Below are 21219 nucleotides of genomic sequence, written 5' to 3'. Positions count from 1 at the left end.
CTCATGTCCTTTGAACAAGGACATGAGAAATGCCCTTTATTCTGGACTGTATTTTCAAAGATGTTTGTATGGCGAACAGCCTTGGAAGACAGAGATTGTATCTCCTTGTGCAGTATATGCAGAATAGTTACTAATATAATAAAGATAAGGTCTCTATCTGGAGTAAAGCTCAGGCCTGCTTACTACCCATTACAAAAGATTCGGGTTCCCTAAAGTCGGGGCTCCCCTCCTGTAAAGCACGCCCACTGCATGTGCAGGTGCCATATGGCCTCCCGTGTCACCCTGTGGAGGCTGGGGCTGGGAGCACCAGTACCGAGATTCCAGTCCTCTCGCTGCTACGTTGCTCTGTGTTATAAACCCTCCTTTGTTATAATAGCATCCATAATACTGTGCCAGGCAAACTTGCTAGCTTCCAAGTAGCATACAATCTTAGACCCTTCAGTTTTGACAAGCTATATTTCAAAGGTGGGGAAATGAAAAGGATATGCATGAGCAATGAATGTAAAGGAAGGAAAAACAATGAGATCTTCAATTTCAGTGGTGGGAAGTAAACAAATAATTCCTAACACAAGGATCAAAGAGTACAGGTTCAAAAATATTATTTAGAACCCTGGAGGTAAGTACTCCTCCAAAAAAAATCAACCAAAAGTGATGAAAATAGCTGCTTCCAGGGAAGAAAAATATGGTAAAAATCCTTGAGGAAAGGGATAACATCCAGAGGATAAATGAAGAAGACTGGCTCTTGTTCAAAAAAAAAAAAAAAAAAAAAAATGTACCCTTGCACTGACATTTGCAGTGTCTATCTTTTTTATAGCACTTTCAAAATCTGTGAACAGGAATTGGATTTTATGTCTTCTTGTCCTACTTCTGTAAAAGGACTGATAGTGAAATGATCAAAATAGCTATCAGTTACTAAGTACTTACTGTATCCTGAGCACTGTTCTCTACATGTATTAACCCTATGATATTATTATCTAAGTTTTATACATGAGGAAACCGAAACACAAATTTTAAGTGAGTTTCCCAGAACCGCATGCAATTCTAACCTAGACAGTGCGGCTCCAAAGCCTACACACCACATCCATCCAGAGAATCAAGAGGTGTCCATAGTAGTCAGGCCCCTGGCTGCTGCAAATGTTCGAAACCTAACTGAAATTACCTTAAGTAACGAGGGAAATTTATTAATCCATATAAGCAAATTGTATCAAGAAAAGAGTAGTGTTTTCAGGGTTAACTTGAATTCACTGTGACTCGGGTCTAAGTTCTTAGGTCCAGATGTTGGCCTTATTATCTCAGCCTTCTCCAAGGAAGGACAGATGGCCCAGAATCTCTACAGTATCAAACTTACAGGCTATAATTCAAAGAGAAAGAGAATAAAATCACAAGATGCCACAGCACACCCATCAGAAAGGCTTAAATCCAAAACACTGACACCACCAAATGCTGGTAAGGACATGAAACGAGAACTCTTTTCATTACTGGTGGGAATACGAAATAGTACAGCCATTCCAGAAGACATTTTGGCACTTTCTTTTCTTTTCTTTTAAGATTTTATTTGTTGGGACGCCTGGGTGGCTCAGTTGGTTAAGCGGCTGCCTTCGGCTCAGGTAATGATCCCGGTGTCCTGGGATCGAGTCCCACATCGGGCTCCTTGCTCCGCAGGGAGCCTGCTTCTCCCTCTGCCACTCCCTCTGCCACTCTGTCTGCCTATGCTCACTCTCTCTCTCTCTCTGACAAATAAATAAATAAAATCTTAAAAAAAAAAGATTTTATTTATTTATTTGTCAGAAAGAGAGAGAACAAGCAGGAGGAGTGGCAGGCAGGGGGAGAAGCATGTTTAACTATAGGAAACCAGCTCTAGCCGATGATAGGGACAGGGAGTGTCCTGTGTGAGAGTTCCAAGAAGTTACTGGTTCCTGGTCAGGTAAAGATCTTCGTTTGCCTGTAAAACAGACATCAGACCTAACAGGCAGCAGCCATCTGGCGAGCAGAATGACACGAGCCACACAAAGAAGAGGGCAGAACAGGACAATGGAAGGAAGCTGTGTCCCTAATTGAACAGTGAAAGCACCTTATCAACCCTAGGCTTCCTACCTCTGGACTTTTTTCTTTTTTTTTAAACGATTATTTATTTATTTATTTGAGAGAGAGAGAGAGAGAGGAGGGAGAACTTGAGCACACGAGTGGAGGGAGGGGGCAGATGGAGAGGGAGAAGCAGACTCTCCCTTGAGCAGGGATCCTGACGTGACCCCAAGTCAAATGCTTAACCAACTGAGCCACCCAGGTGCCCTGTGTACTTCTTATATATGAGGAAAAAAAATCCAAAACTTATTTGGTCAAGTCACTGCAGTTAAGTTTTTAGGACGTGCTGCAGAACGCTGGGATCTTAAATGATACAAATAGCTAACATCACTTTTACCACCATCTGTAGAAGTTGTGAGTTATGTATTTGTATTAAAAACACAAATCCTGGGGTGCCTGGGTGGCTCAGTGGTTTAAGCATATGCATTTGGCTCAGTTCGTGATCCCAGGACCCCCAAGAATCTGCTTCTCCCCCTCCCCCTGCTGATGCTCTCTCTCTCTCACTCTATCAAATAAATGAATAAAATCTTTAAAAAACAAACACAGGGGTGTCTGGGTGGCTCAGTTGGTTAGGCATCTGCCTTCATCTTGGGTTGTGATTCCAGGGTCCTGGGACTGAGCCCCGCACTGGGGCTCCCTGCTCTCCAGGGAGTCTGTTTCTCTTTCTCCCCCAACTCCCCATTTGTGCTCTTTCTCTCAAATGAATAAATAAAATCTTTAGAGAAAAAAGAACCCACCAAAAAACCACAAATCTTCTCAAAATATTCCACCCAGGACCAACTGTTTATATTTAAGATACCTTGGCTGAGTACAGGTGCACTGAGTGGCTGGGGGAAGCTATCCATTTGGTCAAAGAATGGAAACTAAGATTTTGACTGGATCAATAATACTCTCAACCACATGACTAAAGGAGTTCTGCTTTATCCCACTTTTGGACTTTTATAAAATTGTATGTAATAGCATGGCTCTATTGTGAAAGGGCATGATTACTCTCTATGAATTCCCAGTAACAAGCGATAAAAACCATGACATTTCTCATTAACCTTTTATTTTTAACGTAGTTTTACAATAAAGAAACAGAAAAGAAGTAGATCATTAAAAAAATACCAGCTGTCAATTTAAAATTTTAAATGAGGTTCTTGTTAAACAAAGCAGTAACGCTATATCCTATAATTACATCTTTACTTCTATATACAAGAACTGTGTGCAAAGTGCTGTTCAAACTATAAAATAAGACTTTGGAATAGGATACAAATGGTTATCCCTAGGAGTTAGTCACCTCCCACTGCCTGTAATGAATCACAAATGCTTACATTCTTAATTTACATTTAGTTAATTTATTTACTAACGAGAAAAGCCACCATTTTCTGATACCAAATTGATAATCTAATTTTTGAAAATAATCCCTGATCCACAGGTCTATATCTTGTTTTTACATATAATTCAGTTACTTGCTTCATTTTTTTCCCTAAATAACTAGAGAACAGTTTTTAAAAAGCAAATATTAGTAATCCCTTTAGATAGATGCATTTTAATCAAGATATGATTGAAAAATAAAAAACACCAAGTTACATGAAAAACAAAATAAGGAAAAAGAGTCTGGGGAAAGCAAATTGTATTCTTATACTTTTTTCTTCAAGCAAACAGAGAACCACCCTCTATCCTAGGGATGGATTACTTTCTTATTGAAAACACTCTGAACACACGATGCTTAACCCAACATCATACATACCAAGAATGCTTAAAAATTATTTGCTACTATGCCTTTGAATGAGAGACATCTTTACAGTACAAGGTACATCTAAATGAGTGGAGTTTTGGAAGGTTTACAGGAAGAGTGATTCCAAACAAAGCCTTCACGGATCTAAATTACAGTCTTTTTAGTCTAAATGGGGTGGGGGGACATTTAAGTTTACATTAGTTGGATGTACCCTACTCATATGGAAGCACATAGCCTGCCAGCTTGCAAATCCTTCCATCACCCCTGTGAAATAGGTGTATCTCAAATATTATACCCCGAAGGAAAAACGGAGGCACTAGGAGGTTAAGAGTCCCGTCTGTGTAGTTTGCCAGTTGCAGAAAAGTGATTTTCATGTGTTTCCTTTTTGACCTTTGTAAAAACAGTATAAATAAGTTTTCATTTATATTTCAAAGCACCCTATGAAGCAGAAACAAGATATCCTCAGTTAAAGAAAAGCGATTACAAAGGAATAAATGTATATGATTGAATAAAATCTTATCAATGATCTACAGGCTCAGAGTATACTTTCAGACCTACTTGAAGCCAATTCTTCATCATTCCTGTCAGCAGGTAATGTCTAGTTTGTGTTCATGTGTAAAAAGTAAGCCTTGTACGTAGGGCTCTACTCTGTAATAACGATGCCTGAACACTAAGTCAGCACTATGAATGCCCAGGAGAGATTAGGGGCAGCCCACAGACTGGATGTGGAGAAGATTCTTCCAGCAGTTTTCTACTCCTTGGCATGGCAATTCAGTGACTAAGATAGAAAGTTGATTTAATCTCATTTGAAATTCACGGCTGGTTTGCATTCTTCCTCATAGTTAATTTAGAAAATTAAAAATATCCAGTTATAAATCTCATCTCATTATCACAACTGTACCTTGGAAAAGCAGCTTATAGTTCTCTATGGGAGATAATCAGGTAAACATGTTACCAAACAATAATTAATAATTTAATGTCCTTCAAGTTCAAGGGTAGGGCAAATCTATGTATGCTACTTATAACCTAGTTGAGATTAATTATTCAAGTATCAGCAATATTAGTCCTTAAAATGTTATCATTTGTGTAGTGCAAAATATATATATGTATATATGTACACAAACCAAACTATTGGATGACAAAATGAAGTGTAATCATCACAAACTGAGATTTCTCATGAGTTCCACATTCCATTTCATTCTGAGGTCATTCAGGCCCAGTAGTCTTCTTGGGTAAAATACCATTTTCTTCAGTTCAGTTTTCTTTAAAAAGAAAGTAAAAACCAATGTCCTATGAATATAAGTGCAACCTGAATACAAAACACATCCATGCCAGAGAATTCTCTTAGCAATCACATATAATAATATTCACATTCAGTAGCAAACCATAAAATTCCCAACAGTCCTTAAGAAATTACTTCTCATCCTTTTCTAAGTTGGTTTAATGCAATTCAGAGTTTTGGGAATTATAACTTGCAAACGCTGTGAAACAAAAAAGCTGAGTAAGATTACAAAAGCCTGATAGATGTATAACCTAGACTATTCATTTAATCAACACATACTGGGGCTCCTAGGGGGCTCAGCTAGTTAAGCGTCTGCCCTCAGCTCAGGTCATGATCCCAGGGTCCTAGAATCAAGTCCCGGACAGGGCACTCTGCCCAGCGGGGAGCCTGTTTCTCCCTCTCCCTCTTACTGCCGCTCCCCCTACTTATGCACTCTCTCTCTCTGTCAAATAAGTAAATAAAAATCTTTTTTAAAAAAATCAACATATATTTTGTGTCTGTTACTTTCCAGGCACCGTGCCAAGCACTGGGGATTCAAACATAAATGAGTCAGGCTCTCAACTTTCAAAAAAGCTCTCAGGTTAGCCTGGGGGTCAGGGGGAGACATAAAAATTAACAATTTGGAAGGTATAATATGACAGTTTTATTGATAGCAGAGTGAATGAGTGACTAGAGAAGGGTAGACTTATTAGCACGAGACGAAACAATTCATGTATGATCTGAAGTCTGAGAAAGGTCCCACAGCTATGAAATCTCTCTTCCCTCCCCAGAACTCAAGATGCCAAAACGCCTGAAACGTTCTCAACACACATTCATTCCTTACCTCAGGAGAAATGCTCTTATGCAACTCCTTGGCGGGAGTGATATTTTAGATAATACCATCATCCTTTATCTTCTGTAGAAAGTCTCGTAGGTATACTTCCTTGGCGGGCATGACATTTTAAATAATCAGATCAATTTTCACATAACATAAAGAGAGCCCTCAAGGCATGAAGGGGGGAAAAAGGCCCCTGGAGCCAGAATAGAATTGTGCGTGGCCCTTTTTTTTTCTTGAAGATTTTATTTCTTTATTTGAGAAAGAGAGAGAGAGAGAGCATGTGCATGCCTGAACTGGGGGGAGGCGCAAAGGGAGAGGGAGAAGCAGACTCCCCGCTGAGCAAAGAGCCCAAAGTGGGGCTGCGGCTGGATCCCAGGACCCTGAGATCATGACCCGAGCTGAAGGCAGATGCTTAACTGACTGAGCCACCCAGGCGCCCCCAGAATTGCGGGTTGGTTCCAAAGACTAACGCCCTGAGGGAGGCTTTAGCGAAACGTTAGCAGGAAGGTGCATGAACAGTTAGCAACACTTACTAAGAACCCATGTGATATAGGTTACTAAACAAAATCCTTTGCAGATTTACAAAAAAGCACACAACTCTCTGAACCCTCAATCTTGTCCTGTAATAAGGAAATAGACACAAATCGCCATCAGTATTTTCAGAACTTTAGAATGTTTTTCAAGGCTCTTCCTGAGATCTTTGTGTCCTTTTTTCTTTTTAAATGAAATTGCAAAATGTAGGATATGGTGTGATAAGAGAAGAAAAGTTACAGAAAACAACTGATTAAGGGTAGAGGGAAACATCATGCCTTTCGCCCTGCCCACTCAAGGATCTGCTCAGCAGAACTGATGAGGTCCTCTCCCCGCCTCGGAAGCAGAAGCCTGACTTTTCCAGGCAGGACCAACTGCCCTGAGCTCCACCTGAAGAGTGTTCATGCAGAGATCCTCCCTACACCTACTCTGTTTCTAGAACCTCTCTACTGAAAGCTCAGTGCTCCAAAAAATCTATATGTGTATTTATGGACCTAGCAGAATGATAAAGAAAAGTGGTTACAAACATCCTTCCCTTCAAAGTAATAGCTCAAGAGTAGTCTTTTGGACTTAGTAGGGTGGCTTTTAGTATTTTACTCGGGATAATTTTACTAGAATGGTCAGGCCGGGGACCTGCGAAGAGGCAGAAAAACAGGAGGCTCCACAGGGCCAACTTCTGAACAAGTCTACAGGTACTACTGTTCATACCACATTCAGAAAAAATGCCTTTTTTTTGTTTTTTTTTTTCTTGATTCACTGCAGAGTGATAATGCAAGCAATATACCTTTTTTTTTTTAAGATTTTATTTATTTGAGAGAGAGGGTGCATAAGCAGGGGGGTGGCAGGCAGAGGGAGAGGAAGACCAGTCTCCCTGCTGAGCAGGGAGCCTGAAGCGGCACTCGATTCCAGGACCCCCTGTGATGACCTGAGCCAAAGGCAGACGCTTAACAGACTGAGCCACCCAGGCACCCTGTGAGCAATTTACTTTGAATTTAGATTTGTCTATACTGGGGAGAAAAGAAAATCAAGCAGTGGACCTCACACACTACTTTAATGAAAGAAAACATTTTTTCGGGGTGCCTGGGTGGCTCAGCGGGTTGGGCCTCTGCCTTCGGCTGGGGTCCTGATCTCAGGGTCCTGGGATCGAGTCCCGCATCGGGCTCTCTGCTCAGCAGGGAGCCTGCTTCCCCACCCCCCACCTCTATGCCTGCCTCTCTGCCAACTTGTGATCTCTCTCTCTGTCAAATAAATAATTAAAATATTTTAAAAAAAAAAGGAAAAGAAAACATCTTTTCAAAAAGCTTACCACAAATAGCTGCTTATTTTAAATATATATGGAACATTCTCAGAGTGCCTGTACCCAGATGCCTATTTATTAAATAAAATGGAAAAAAATGTTTTTTAATAAATAAATAAATAAATAAAACAAAGCTTTCTGTATCATATAGTACTTCAATGTGAACTCCTACAAATAGTGGGCATTCAGCCAAGCACTCTGCACACGTTTACTGAGAACCCACTCCATGCCAGACACTGTCTGAGAGGTCGAGGCACAGGGAGTTCCCTATTATGAATAGGGCACACCCACTCCTTTCCACACCTTTGCGACTCTAACTGGATTTCTGGATCTTTCTCCTCATCTCTAACACAGAACCCATCTCCTCCAAACCATACACACTGTTTTCTATTTTTCATTCCTGTAACTGTCAGATTAAAAATTGCTACACACTTTCAGATGAAAAGATGTCTAAGTCCCCTCAAGGCTGAAACATATTTGCATATCAATGTTTCTACCTCCAACCCCAGTTAATTTGTTACTTATATAAACAAATAGGTAAAACACTATCTCATCGGGAGCACCTGGGTGGCTCAGTCAGTTGAGCATCAGAGACTTGATTTTGGCTCAGGTCAGGATCTCAGGGTCTGGGATCAACTGGCCCAAGTCAGACTCTGTGCTCAGTTGGGAGTCTGCTTGAGATTCTCTTTCTCCCTCTGCCCCTCCCCTCTGTGCACTCTCTCTCTCAAATAAACAAATCTTAAACAACAACAACTATCTCATCAGAATGCAGTTGCGCAGTGTAAGTCATTGGTAATTTGGAAGGACCAAACACTTAACGCATTGAAAACTTGATGAAGATTCAACAATAACAAAGTAGAGTATTAAAAACAGGGAGAGTTTCTCCATTCAGAGACATCTGGAAGCAACTGAAAGGGATACTTACAAGAAATGGTGTAGATGTCTACCAGTAAGGAGGATCTTAAAAAAATGCTTACAGAAAAACTATAGTTTCTGGTGACAGCTGAAGCAAAGTCATTGCTTTTTCTGTCTTTAGAAAAGTGACGAGCTATTACAAAGTTAAGCATAAGACAAATTATTAACCCAAGTAAGCTTCAGGGTTTTTGTCTTGTGCCAAATTCCTCTACTCTCCAATCCTCAACTTTCAACAAAGGAAACATGAAAAGGCACTTTGAAATACATTGCAAAATATGTCAACACCTAACTTTAGTGCCACTGTGTCCTGCTGAGGCTGAGTTCTTTTTCCCTTCATTTATAAGGGAAATTAAAATTTAAAACACTGTGTGAGGGGCACCTGGGTGGCTCAGTTGGTTAAGCATCTGCCTTCAGCTTTGGTCATGATCTCAGGGTCCTGGGATCAAGCCCCATGTCAGGCTCCCTGCTCAGTGGAGAGCCTGCTTCTCTCTCTCCCTCTGCCTGCACCACCCCCATGCTCTCTCTGTTGCTAAATAAAATCTTAAAACGAAACAAAAAAACACAGTGTATCACTAAACCCAACCATCACGGGAGATGTAAAATGTGTGAAACGAAGAAAAGAAAGGACTTAGACTAAGGTTTATGGAACCCTGACACCCACCTTCCACACAGCTTAAATGACATCTATACAAATGACTTAGAAAAGAGGTAAATAACATCGTAAGAGCAGTTTTTGTTTCTGAACTCCGACTCAAGTTTTTTTCAAGTGGGCGTGCATATTCCAAGAACGTGAATGTACCACGGAACTTCTTTAGTTCTCTTATGAACATAAGTCAAACTGTCTTAACGTAAGCAGAAAGCAGGAAGACTGAAAGGATTCACCCAAACCCCGATGCATTTTGGTTTCTCTGCCATCACATATTATCACGGGAGCACTTAACACTAACTAGTGTGCTGCTTATCCTTTTCAGAGAAGAGAAGGGCAGATGTCTCGTTTCGGCTTTTTTTTCTTTTTTTAAAGATTTTATTTATTTATTTGAGAGAGAGAGATCACAAGCAGGCAGAGAGGCAGGCAGAGAGAGGGGAGGAAGCAGACTCCCCGCCGAGCGGAGAGCCCGATACGGGGCCTGATCCCAGGACCCTGGGATCATGACCTGAGCCGAAGGCAGAGGCTTTAACCCACTGAGCCACCCAGGCGCCCCTCGTTTCGGCTTTTGGTAGCAAGTACAGTTAACAGTTAACTAGGGAGCTGGGTTCTTTGGTAGAAGAACAACATACCCATAATTATTTAAACTTATAGATTTTTAAAAATGGGTTTTGACTGCACATATTTTAGACAGCACTGAAAATGATCAAATATCCTATTTCTTCTCCCCTGTCTGTTGTTACTTAATGGGAAATGGTGATGAAAACACCAAAAAGGAAGTAAGGCCAGGAGTGGCTTAAGCGATGGTCTATATGCCCACCCATGTGAAGTAATTCAGTTTACATAGTGTCTCCAAAAAAATGCTTTAAGGATTTTCTTGAACCCAAGAGATTGAGCCTCAGGTTATTCCTAACCTAGACAATCTTAAGAGTTCTTTCAAGGGTCCCAGTATGTTCTCAGACCTATTTGAGGCATCTCCTGGCATCCCAAACTGGAATTTTGGCCCTCAAGTTAGAAAAATCTCTATTTCTAGGGGCGCCTGGGTGGCTCAGTGGGTTAAAGCCTCTGCCTTCGGCTCAGGTCATGATCCCGTAGTCCTGGGATGGAATCCCGCATCGGGCTCTCTGCTCAGTGGGGAGTCTGCTTCCTCCTCTCTCTCTGCCTGCTTCTCTGCCTACTTGTGATCTCCGTATGTCAAATAAATAAATAAAATCTTTAAAAAAAAAAAAAGAAAAGAAAAGAAAAATTTCTATTTCTAGATAGTCAACCACCAGGCTAAAAATCTTCTGAAATGAAATGAAATAATGCATACAGGCATTATTTGTCTCCCTACCCATTGTCTATAATCCTTTAATGTTAGCAAAGGGTCAAAATAAGCATCAGACTTTAATTTTCTTTTAAGCGTAACAGATACCTAGAAATCCACTAGATATCATTTCCAAGATAGTTTGGGTCTCAGGATTGGTACAGAATGTTCAGTATGACAAAATATCCATATGGAGCTATCCTCTTCACCGATATTAAAAGCTCTGTCTGCTATACACTTTAAGACTCTGCACACTATTGTCAATTATAAAACTAAATTACCTTCTCCTTCTTTGATAATATAAATGCACCAACCACTGGGCAATAAAAGGCCATATGATAGCAAAAGTTAATGCACCAGGAGACATCTCAAAGGGCCACCAAGATGGTCTCTGAGAAAATAAAATAAGCTGGTCACAAGTCTATTACACATTGCATGTATAAACATAAAAACATAGATATTTCCTAGTTTTGAAAATAGAAAACTTAATAACAAACCTCAGTCCTGCTAAACAGAAGGGAGATATTCTGTATCTTAGAGCATAATTCAGTAAGCAGACTTTCAGGAGTACTTTAGACTTAAACACACAGCAAATAGTTTTACTTCAAAGTTCTTCAGGGTAGATTTCATTTGGAATACTTTAAGAACCTCGTATAATCTAAATTTGTTTTAAGTTATTTGAAACCCTGGGACTTAGATTTAAGAAAAGAATTTCTTACCTGTGAGGGAGGCTGATTACTGCTCTGTAATGTTGATGATTTTGCCTATAAATACAAATGAAAGTGATTCAGCTTTGACAAAAATGGGAAAAAAATAGTAATTTTTCTATTTCCTATTTTTTTAAAGGCTGAAATATTAGTTCATTCTGCGAACCATGCTTTGATTGTCCTGGAACACATACTGGCCAAATAACAAGGTCCCTAAATTACTAGCCAAATTAACACCTTTGACATTTTATATTTATAGTTAAAATTATATAAAATTATCAAAATAAAACCTCAAACTAATCTAAACCATTACTTCTTTTATACTGTTATTAAATTACCTAGTCAATTTTTCTTATTCTTTAATTTAAAAAAAATTACCAATTTACAAACATATCTGAGAACCACAGCCTTGATTATTATGAAAATTATAAATCATATCCGAAGATCTGTTTTGAAAATTCATGTTAAGTTATACCACAGGAGGTACGATAAATATGAGAAATGAACTGTTAATGTTGTAGGTTTGTTTTTAAATTTTTTCCAGCTTTATTAAGATACAATTTGAGCTATAATTAATACATATATATGTGATGATTTGGTACATATATACATTGTGAAATGGTTACTATAATCAAGTTAATTAACACATTCCTCACCTCACATAGTTACATTTTCAGAGGGGAGAAACACTGTCGGTTTTTTAATTAGATGTATAAACTAAGCAGAAAATTTTCAAATTAATTTAGGAAACTTATATTCCAACTTGGCTCACCCAGAAAACAAGTTTCCTTACACTAATTGTTGGAAATTTATTACTCTAGACTCTCCATTTATTATAATTTCATAGAAATGGTATGAGGGGTGTCTGGGTGACTCAGTTGGTTGAGCATCTGCCTTCAGCTCAGGTCATGATCTCATGGTCCCGGGATCGAGGCCCGCATCGGGCTCTCTGTTCAGCGGGGAGCCTGCTTCCCCCTCTCTCTCTGCCTGCCTCTCTGCCTACTTGTGATCTCTGTCTGTCAAATAAATAAATAAAATCTTTTCTAAAAAATGGTATGAAAATTGGGGCGCCTGGGTGGCTCAGTGGGTTAAAGCCTCTGCCTTCGGCTCAGGTCATGATCCCAGGGTGCTGGGATTGAGCCCCACATTGGGCTCTCTGCTCCGCAGGGAGCCTGCTTCTTCCTCTCTCTCTCTGCCTGCCTCTCTGCCTACTTGTGATCTCTATCTGTCAAATAAATAAATAAAATCTTTTAAAAAAATGGTATGAAAATTAATAAGTTCATTCATTCAGTAAATATTTACTCAGCATCTATTATGTACCAGTTACTACTCTGGGCATTAGAGACACAACAGGGAGCAAAAATGACAAAAACTGCTGCCCTAATGGAGCTTATACTATAATAGAGAGATACAAATAATAATGAGATACAAATAATAATAGTATATCAGGTAGTTATAAATGCCATAAATAAAAATAAAACGGTGGAGGGGAGAGAAGGAGGGAGGAAAAAAAGAAAAAAAAAACAGGGAGAGGAGATGAGACATGTTGGAGGAGGAGTGTCGCGATTTTAAATAGAGTGATCAGGGAAGGCTTTGCTAACACTGGAGCAAAGACATAAGCAAAGGAAACTGTATGCTCTGTGGCTAAGGGGGTGGGGGGTGCAGAGAACAATCGTCTGTACAGAGGGAACAGAAAGTGCAAAGACCAGGGCGCCTGGGTGGCTCAGTGGGTTAAAGCCTCTGTCTTTGGCTCAGGTCATGGTCCCAGGGTCCTGGGATCAAGCCCCGCATCGGGCTCTCTGCTCGGCAGGGAGCCTGCTTCCCCCTCTCTTTCTGCCTGCTGCTCTGCCTAGTTGTGATCTCTCTCTGTTAAATAAATAAATACAATCTTTAAAACAAAAATAAATAAATAAATAAAGTGCAAAGACCCAGGGTGGGAGGGAGCCCGTGGGCGAGTTCAAGGCACAACACAGAGGCCTGTGTGCTGAAACAAGGCAGGAAGTGGTGACGGGGAGACAGGCTTTACACTTCCTTATTATAAGTAATATGTTCTCAAGGACCCCAGGCCCCAGGATGACTCTACCCTACAGGTAAAAGTAAAGTAGTTCCCTCCAGATATTGCATTAGTCCTCACAGACCATCAAGGTGTTGAAGAAGAGTATAATCAAATTGCAAGTGCTGAAAGAATCCAGACAAGGTAATGATCTTTTATGATACTAGTTGTAATTGTACCTTGTAGGCATAACACTGTATTTTAAAGATTTACTTATTCATTTGAAAGGGAGAGTGTGCACACGCAAGCAGGCAGTGGGGAGGGGCAGAGGGAGAGTGAATGCTGAGCAGATTGCCGCTGAGCACAGAGCCCAGTAGGAAGTCCGATGTGGGGCTCGATCCCACAACCCTGAGATCATGACCTGAGCCAAAACCAAGAGTCAGATGCTCAACTGACTGAACCACTTAAGACACCCCAATGCATAACAATATTGAACCAGGAATTTACCTTAATGGTATATCTTCAGAATAAAGGACAGATTTATAAAACTGGGCTCCCTGGTATATAATGACTTAACCAAGGTCACATTAGTCAGTGTGATTTTGAATGGAATTTGAGGTGACCAAATCCCAATGTGATGACACTATTCTTCATTAAAGCAGCAACGACTGGGGTGCCTGGGTGGCTCAGTGGGTTAACGCCTCTGCCTTCGGCTCAGGTCATGATCCCAGGGTCCTGGAATGGAGCCCCACATCGGGCTCTCTGCTCTGCAGGGAGCCTGCTTCCCTTCCTCTCTGCCTGCTCTCTGTCTACTTGTAATCTCTGTCTGTCAAATAAATAATAAATAAAAAATCTTTAAAAAAGAATAAATAAAGCAGCAATTACTAACAAATACTAAAGTAGAGTCAGAACTATTAAATGTTAACTATTAGTGGATTTTTTTTCAAAGTAATAAAGGGTCTGAAAGGCAAATAAAGATTTCTAAGGACCCTTACTTCCATCTAAGTAGCATTGGGACTAGCTGTATAAGAAGCATTGTGATTTTTTGCTTTGATGGTATTTATCCATACGTGTTGTTGAAAAAAAAAAAGTCAGGGACACGTGTGAAAGCACAGTACGGAAGACTTTCTTCAAGGGACCTTCCTCATGGGTATAGGGGCTTCTACGGTAGGAGGAGACAGAAGAAGCTCAACTCCCAGTGCAGCATGGGCAAGGGGAATTCCATGTCAGGGAGTAGGGCTGGGATCAGTGGATGGAAAATTCCTAATAGGAAACATCAGGGGTAAGGTAGATTCTAGCTAAACCGACCTAACAGGATTGTTGCTGAAGTCGGGCCAGAGTGATCTCAGACATGACCAGGGAGCCGCTGGAGGATGGAGCCCAGCTGGTTAAACTGACTAGGCAAGGTTCTTGATAAAACCGGATTGTACATGGAAGAAGAGAAGACATGGGCCTAAAAGAATGTTCAGGAGTCTGATTCAAGTTTCGTCGCGCAATGCACCTTTGTCAGTATCACTGGCTTTCACATATTTAGATGTTCTGTTCACCATTCTATCGCTAGATTAAAGTAAGGATTACTGAATTTTTAAAAAGATTTTTGAAAGGAAAAATCCCAGATAGCTGTAACCATTGCAAAGAAAATAGGAAGACAGAGAATTATTTAAGTGAGGTCCTCTCTCAGGCTGTGAACTTCCTGAGGGAAGAAAAAACCAAGCTGGCTTACTATCATTGCTATTACGGTCACAGTCATCATCTCGTGGGACAATATGTAAATGTCACAGGAGTGTTCCAGGCACTGTACTATGCATTTTACTTCACCTTCTGAACTTTGAGACAGGCATTATGAAGCAGGCATCACTAGTATTTCCATTTTATAGATAAGGAAACTGAGGCACAGAGAAGTAAAGAAACCTGACTGAAGACCACACAGCAGAGCCAGGATTTGAATCCAGGTAGTTTGTTCCAAGCTCTGCCACATAGTGCTGTCTCCCCTTTCCTTTACATGTCTACTGCCTACAAAAGTATCTGGTATGTACCCATTCAACGAATATTTATGCGGCGCCTGGGTTCCTCACTCAATGAAGCGTCTGCCTTTGGCTCGGGTCATGATCCCAGTGTCCTGGGATCAAGCCCCGCATCAGGCTCCCTGCTCAGCGGAGATCCTGCTTCTCCCTCTCCCTCTGCCTGCCACTCTGCCTACTTGTGCTCTCTATCTCCCTGCCAAATAAAAAAAATCTTTATTAAAAAATATATATGTATAAATATATTTATTGAGTGAATGAACCTCGGGCAGCTTACTGTGATGGAAAGTGCACTGCATGAGAAATCTGAAAAGTTTAGTTACAGAGCTGGCTCTGCCACTAATGTCACCTTCTTTGTCTGCTGAACTAGAGGTACTGAACTAAGTTTCCTTTAGTTCTATCATCAATTTATTTCTTTTATTCATCCAAATGAATTAGCAAATTTTAGGGGAAAAGTCCTTAACATGTTAGCAACTTTTTTTTATTTGCTTTATGTAAGCTAAGAATAAAAAAGAAAACTAAAGAAAAAAATATCCAAAGGATTTTTAGCAGAATTTCAATACCATTAGAGACATTAAACATTTACAAAATACTCTAAAAAAGTCATAGAATAGGGGCTGCTTCTTCCTCTGCCTGCCACTCCCCCTGCTTTGCTTGCTCACTCTCTCTCTCTGACAAATGAATAAATAATATCTGGGGAAAAAAATTTAAAAAGGCTGACCCAAAAGCTAAGTGCCACTTAATAGAAAATTTTTCGAGTGTAAAATTACCAGTACCATGTTGGAGGCAAAGTAGGGTATTTAGTATCGGAAGAATAAGAGAAAAAGAGCTGATAAGAGGTCTCTGGCTGGCTTAGTCATTGGAGTGTTGGTCTCTTGATGCTGGGGTTGAGGGTTCAAGTCCCAAGTTGGATGAACAGATTACTTGAAAATAAAATCCTTTTTTTCTTTAAGATTTTATTTATTTATTTGAGAGAGAGAGAGCACAAGCAGAGGTAGGGGCAGAGGGAGAGGAAGAAGCAAGACTCCATGCTGAGGAGGGTGCCTGATGCGGGGCTCAATCCCAGGACTCTGTGATCAAGACCTGAGCCAAAGGCAGATGCTTAACCGACTGAGCCACCCAGGTGTCCCAGGTCAGTCTTATTTTTTTCAAGATTTTTTTTTAAACTAATCTCTACACCCAACATAGGAATCAAATTTACAACCCTGAGATCAGGAGTCACATGCTCTACTGACTGAGTCAGCCAGGCACCCCTGGGTCAGGCTCTTACTTAAGTAAACAATATTTTCAAAGGTAGATCCTTTTTATTTAATTTTTAAAATTACTTTATTTTTTTTAAGTAATCTCTCTGCCCTACCTGGGACTTGAACTTATAACCCAGAGATCAAGCATTGCATCCTCTACCGACTGAGCCAGCCAAACGCCCCAGGCCTTTTTATTTTTAATCATTCCATTACATTGATTTGTGTAAATCTGATCAACACAGGTTATACTTACATGGTATTTTACAGGATCGGCAGTAAAAGAAGACAAATTCGAAAGCTCACCTGTGAAGCTGTTAGCGTTTCCAGTTTATGAAGTCTCTGAAGGACGTTCTGCATGTCCTCCTGCAAGCGCATGAGGACAAGGGCTATCTGTTCATTGAGGCTGCCTCTTGACCCTCTGTCGGAGCCCCAGCGTTCCCCATCACCTCCGCTTCCTACTTGCCGACCCTTGGATCCTTCGCTCATGTGTGGCATTCTATGCCCTATTTTAAGAGAGCAAAATAAGGGAGTTTTATTTTTTTATTTTTTTTAAGATTTTATTTATCTATTTGAGATAGAGATTTTATTTATCTATTGGAGAGAGAGCGAGCATGAGCAGGGAGGAGAGGGAGAAGTAGGTTCTCCGTGAGCAGGGAGCCCGATGCGGGCTCCCTATCAGGACCATCTCAGGATCCATCTTGGGATCATGATGCAAGCCGAAGGCAGACGCCCAACCAGCTGAGCCACCCAGGAGCCTCAAGGTAGTCTTAAATAATTCTTATAAAAGTAGCAACAGTGCACTTTACTCGTTTTCCTCTGTTATTTCTTTGAGGTCTAAATCTCCAAAGCGGAGTGCAAGCAATCAGGACGTACACAAAATACTGGGAGCAAAATAGTAGATACATAAGCTTCTATTTATATTGATATACCCGAAGTTTTCCTTGCTAAGGTTTTATAATGTACTTAGTACACTAGTACATGACTAAATGCATATAATTCACACATAATTTACATATTTGGGGTGCATTCTCAAAAATTCCTTACTCATAAGGTAACAAGATGGAAAAAATTTGAAGACTGCATTTTTTTTAAAAGATTTTCTTTATTTATTTGTCAGAGAGAGAGAGACCATGAGCAAGGACAAGTGGGGCAGCAGCAGGGAGAGGGAGAAGCAGGCTCTCTGCTGAGCAAGAAGCCTGACATGGGGCTCAATCCCACGGCCCTGGGATCATGACCTGAGCCGAAGGCAGACGCTTAACTGACTGAGCCACCCAGGGGTCCCTGAAGACTGCTTTTTTAGAGTATTAAAAGCTACACTAAATAGCTATGTTTTCCTTTTTGGTCATTTTTTATTTCATCACATTGTAAATCTCTCAAGAGGTTTTTAATGTATTTTTCTTGTTATAAATTCTACTTATCACTACTATTAAGATTTTGTTATTTAACCACCCGTTATTTTTCCTCTACATATATTTATAGAATTGGCGTTACCCCTAACACAAGATTTTGGGTTCTTTTAAAAAAAAATCATCAACATTTATCTGCATCATTAAATTTTATTTCAAAAACACTGCAATAGCTACATAAATTAATTCCCCATAAGACCATGAAGTAATTTACATAATTATTATCCAACTTTGGATAATTAGGATGATTCCAAATTTTTGTGCGTATAGATTACACTGTCATGAATGCCTTTCTACATAAATTCTTGCCCACATTTCTACTGACTTCTTTAGGAAAAAGACAATCAAAAAAGAAGAATTACTGGGTCAAAGGATGACAACTTTGTAGAGGTTTTTGTTGTTGTTTGTTTATTTTAAGACTTTTTATTTATTTATTTGACAGAGAGAGATCAGAAGTAGGCAGAGAGGCAGGCAGAGAGAGAGAGGGGGAAGCAGGCTCCCCGCTGAGCAGAAAGCCCGATGAGGGGCTCCATCCCAGGACCCTGGGATCATGACCTGAGCCAAAGGCAGAGGCTTTAACCCACTGAGCCACCCAGGCGCCCAGTTTCGTTTTGTTTTAAACAATAAATAGGAACCTGTTTATCTCGTTGCCCTGGAGCAGAAGCAGGATTCCCAAAGGTAAGCTCGCATCGAGCAGTGTTTTTGTAAAAGTGGTCTTGTTAGAGAAATGAAACTGGGGCTGTTTGCCAGGTTAAACCCCAAAGAGAACATTGAGGTGCTTGATGCCATTTCAAGAAGACTTCTACTCTTGCGTTAAAAGGAAGTAAGTTTTGAAGTGTTTCTTCAAGAAAGGACAACTTCATCTATTGGTATGGAATTTACAAGGGGGAAAAAAGTGGTTAATCTGGTCAGAGGCTTAGTTTTTTTCCTGCATCCTTAAGACATTAAGATATTCTGGGGCGCCTGGGTGGCTCAGTGGGTTAAGCCGCTGCCTTCGGCTCAGGTCATGATCTCAGGGTCCTGGGATCGAGTCCCACATCGGGCTCTCTGCTCAGCAGGGTGCCTGCTTCCCTCTCTCTCTCTCTTTGCCTGCCTCTCTGCCTACTTGTGATCTCTCTCTCTGTCAAATAAATAAATAAACCTTTTAAAAAAAGAGATTAAGATATTCTGTGAGGGCCTGTTGGTGGCTATGCAAGGCCCTAGAGAATTACTCCCATCTCTGCTCACTTTACTATATTAGCTTTCAAACCAGCCCTCACAAAGACAGGATCAATCAGACCATTCGCAAGTTACAGTAATCTCCACCTCCAGCCACTCGACCCAGTTACTCATTTTTTTTTCTTTCGGAGCACTTATCACCATTTGCAACCAATCTGAATTATTTACTTATTCACTGTCAGCTCCCCTTTACTAGAACAGGAGCTCTGTGGAAGGAGAGACAGTCTTGTTCTCTTCAGCATCCCCAGGAACCCAGAACAGAGCCTGACAAAGAACAGCTCAATAATATTTCTTCAATGCTGAGGCAGATTTACTGCGAAGCTCATGAAGTTTAACTTCAGGGTCTGGCACTTTATGGACCCCTGTGATTGCCCAGAGTTGTGGTATTTTATAGGTGGGGTGAAGTCAGGTTATAAATAGGAAGCCCTTCACACATACAATTTTGGTAAATTGCTTAAGGGAAGGGACTTGAATCCAAGGCTCTAATAATATGTTGTGATCTTTCTCTTCTTTGTTAAATATGTACAATTGGTGCATGGGTAAATGGCTATTGTTTAAACAATAATTTTCTTTTTTTTTTAAAGACTTTATTCACTTATTTGAGAGAGTGTGTGCATGAAAGCGTAAGAGCAGGGGGGAGGGGGGCAGAGGGGAGGGGCAGAGCTTGAGGGAGAAGCAGACTCCCCAGTGAGCATGGACTCCATCTCAGGGCCCCAGGACCCTGACCTGAGCCAAAGGTAGACACTTAACCAACTGAGCCACCCAGGTGCCCTAAATGATAATTTTCTTAATACCGTTAATTCTCTCTTTTTTCCCCCATGTCTTCCATTTGTTTTATGTAGATTTTTTCAACCAGATGCACAGATAATCCTTCGACTTTTTATGACCTCATAAAATTATATACAGATTCTCCTTTTTTTTTAAGGGTACAACATAATGATTCAATATTTGTATATACTGCAAAATAATCACCACAATAAGTCCAGTTAACATCTATCATCATACAATAACAGATTTTTTTCTTGTGATGATAACTTTTAAGATTTACGATCTTAGCAAATTTCAAATATGCAATACAGTATGATTAATTACAGTCACCATGCTGTACATTATATCCCTATGACTTATTTCTTTTATAACTGCAAGTTTTTACCTTTTTTTTTTTTAAAGATTTTTTATTTGTTTATTTGACAGATCACAAGTAGGCAGAGAGGCAGGCAGAGAGAAAAGGGAGGAAGCAGGCTCCCTGCTGAGTAGAGAGCCCGATGCGGGGCTCAATCCCAGGATGCTGGGATCATGACCTGAACCGAAGGCAGCGGCTTTAACCCACTGAGCCCCCCAGGCAACCTACCTTTTGATCCTTGATGCATTTCACAGCCCCCCACCCCACCTCTGCCTCTGGCAATCATCAATCTGTCTATCCTCTATAAGCCTGGTCTTCTTCTTTTTTTTTTTGTTAAGCTTGGTCTTTTTTTTTAAGACTCTACAAATGAGATCATATGGTATTTGTCTTTCTATTAATTCTCTTTTTTGACAGTACCTATTCATTCCTAACTATGAACAATTATAAATTAACATATACTTACTTTTCTTCCCCATTCAACTCTATTCTCTTACCTGATCCCATTATTCTTAATGTTTACCTCCGTATTGTTAAATGTTCTTTTCTTTTTACTACTTGATTTGTTAGCTTTAAATGCTATCGTTTGATTTAAGTAGGGAAATGAGGAAAAGACAGAATTCATTTTTACCTACAGTAGCAAATAAAAGCAGAAATGCAACTGGAGGAACCAGTTAGGGATTGTTCGGGGGAAGAGGGAGTGACAGAACATAAAGATGGCTACCTCAAAAAACCGTGTAAAACATGTAGCAATAGGAATGTTCCCTGCCCCCCAACTCGTAACCTTCAGAGATCAAACCACTATGCCTCGTAGAGTCAAAGGAGAGAACCAGGAGTAAAGAAAAATGGTCAGATGTTACGTAAGGATAATTTATAACATTCCCTTTGTAAATGGATAGTTCTCATGTCTCTCC

The 21219-nt window shown here is 40.3% G+C and overlaps 1 protein-coding gene across 8 annotated transcripts in view; it reads right to left on the bottom strand.

Moving 5' to 3' along the window:
- Positions 1 to 3110: 3110 nt before the first annotated feature.
- The window catches only part of ACBD5 (acyl-CoA binding domain containing 5), a gene marked incomplete at both ends in the record, with an annotated part of 43401 nt that continues 25292 nt past the window's right edge, over positions 3111 to 21219 (bottom strand). For 4 of the 8 annotated variants that reach the window (XM_080812147.1, XM_080812148.1, XM_080812149.1 and 1 more), the window contains 3 exons: positions 10874 to 10987; positions 11316 to 11360; positions 16865 to 17064. In XM_080812147.1, coding sequence (XP_080668273.1) covers positions 10874 to 10987; positions 11316 to 11360; positions 16865 to 17064 — 359 coding nt within the window. Of the gene's footprint in view, positions 5065 to 5923; positions 6007 to 10873; positions 10988 to 11315; positions 11361 to 16864; positions 17065 to 21219 lie in introns of those variants that run through there. The other 4 variants (XM_080812153.1, XM_080812146.1, XM_080812150.1 and 1 more) reach the window with 3 other exon arrangements.

The sequence above is a fragment of the Martes martes genome, assembly GCF_963455335.1.
Source record: "Martes martes genome assembly, chromosome: 8".
NCBI classification, from domain to species: Eukaryota; Metazoa; Chordata; class Mammalia; order Carnivora; family Mustelidae; genus Martes; species Martes martes.
The sequence above is the reverse complement of the archived record's forward strand: the minus strand, read 5'-3'. Positions and strand labels throughout refer to the sequence as shown.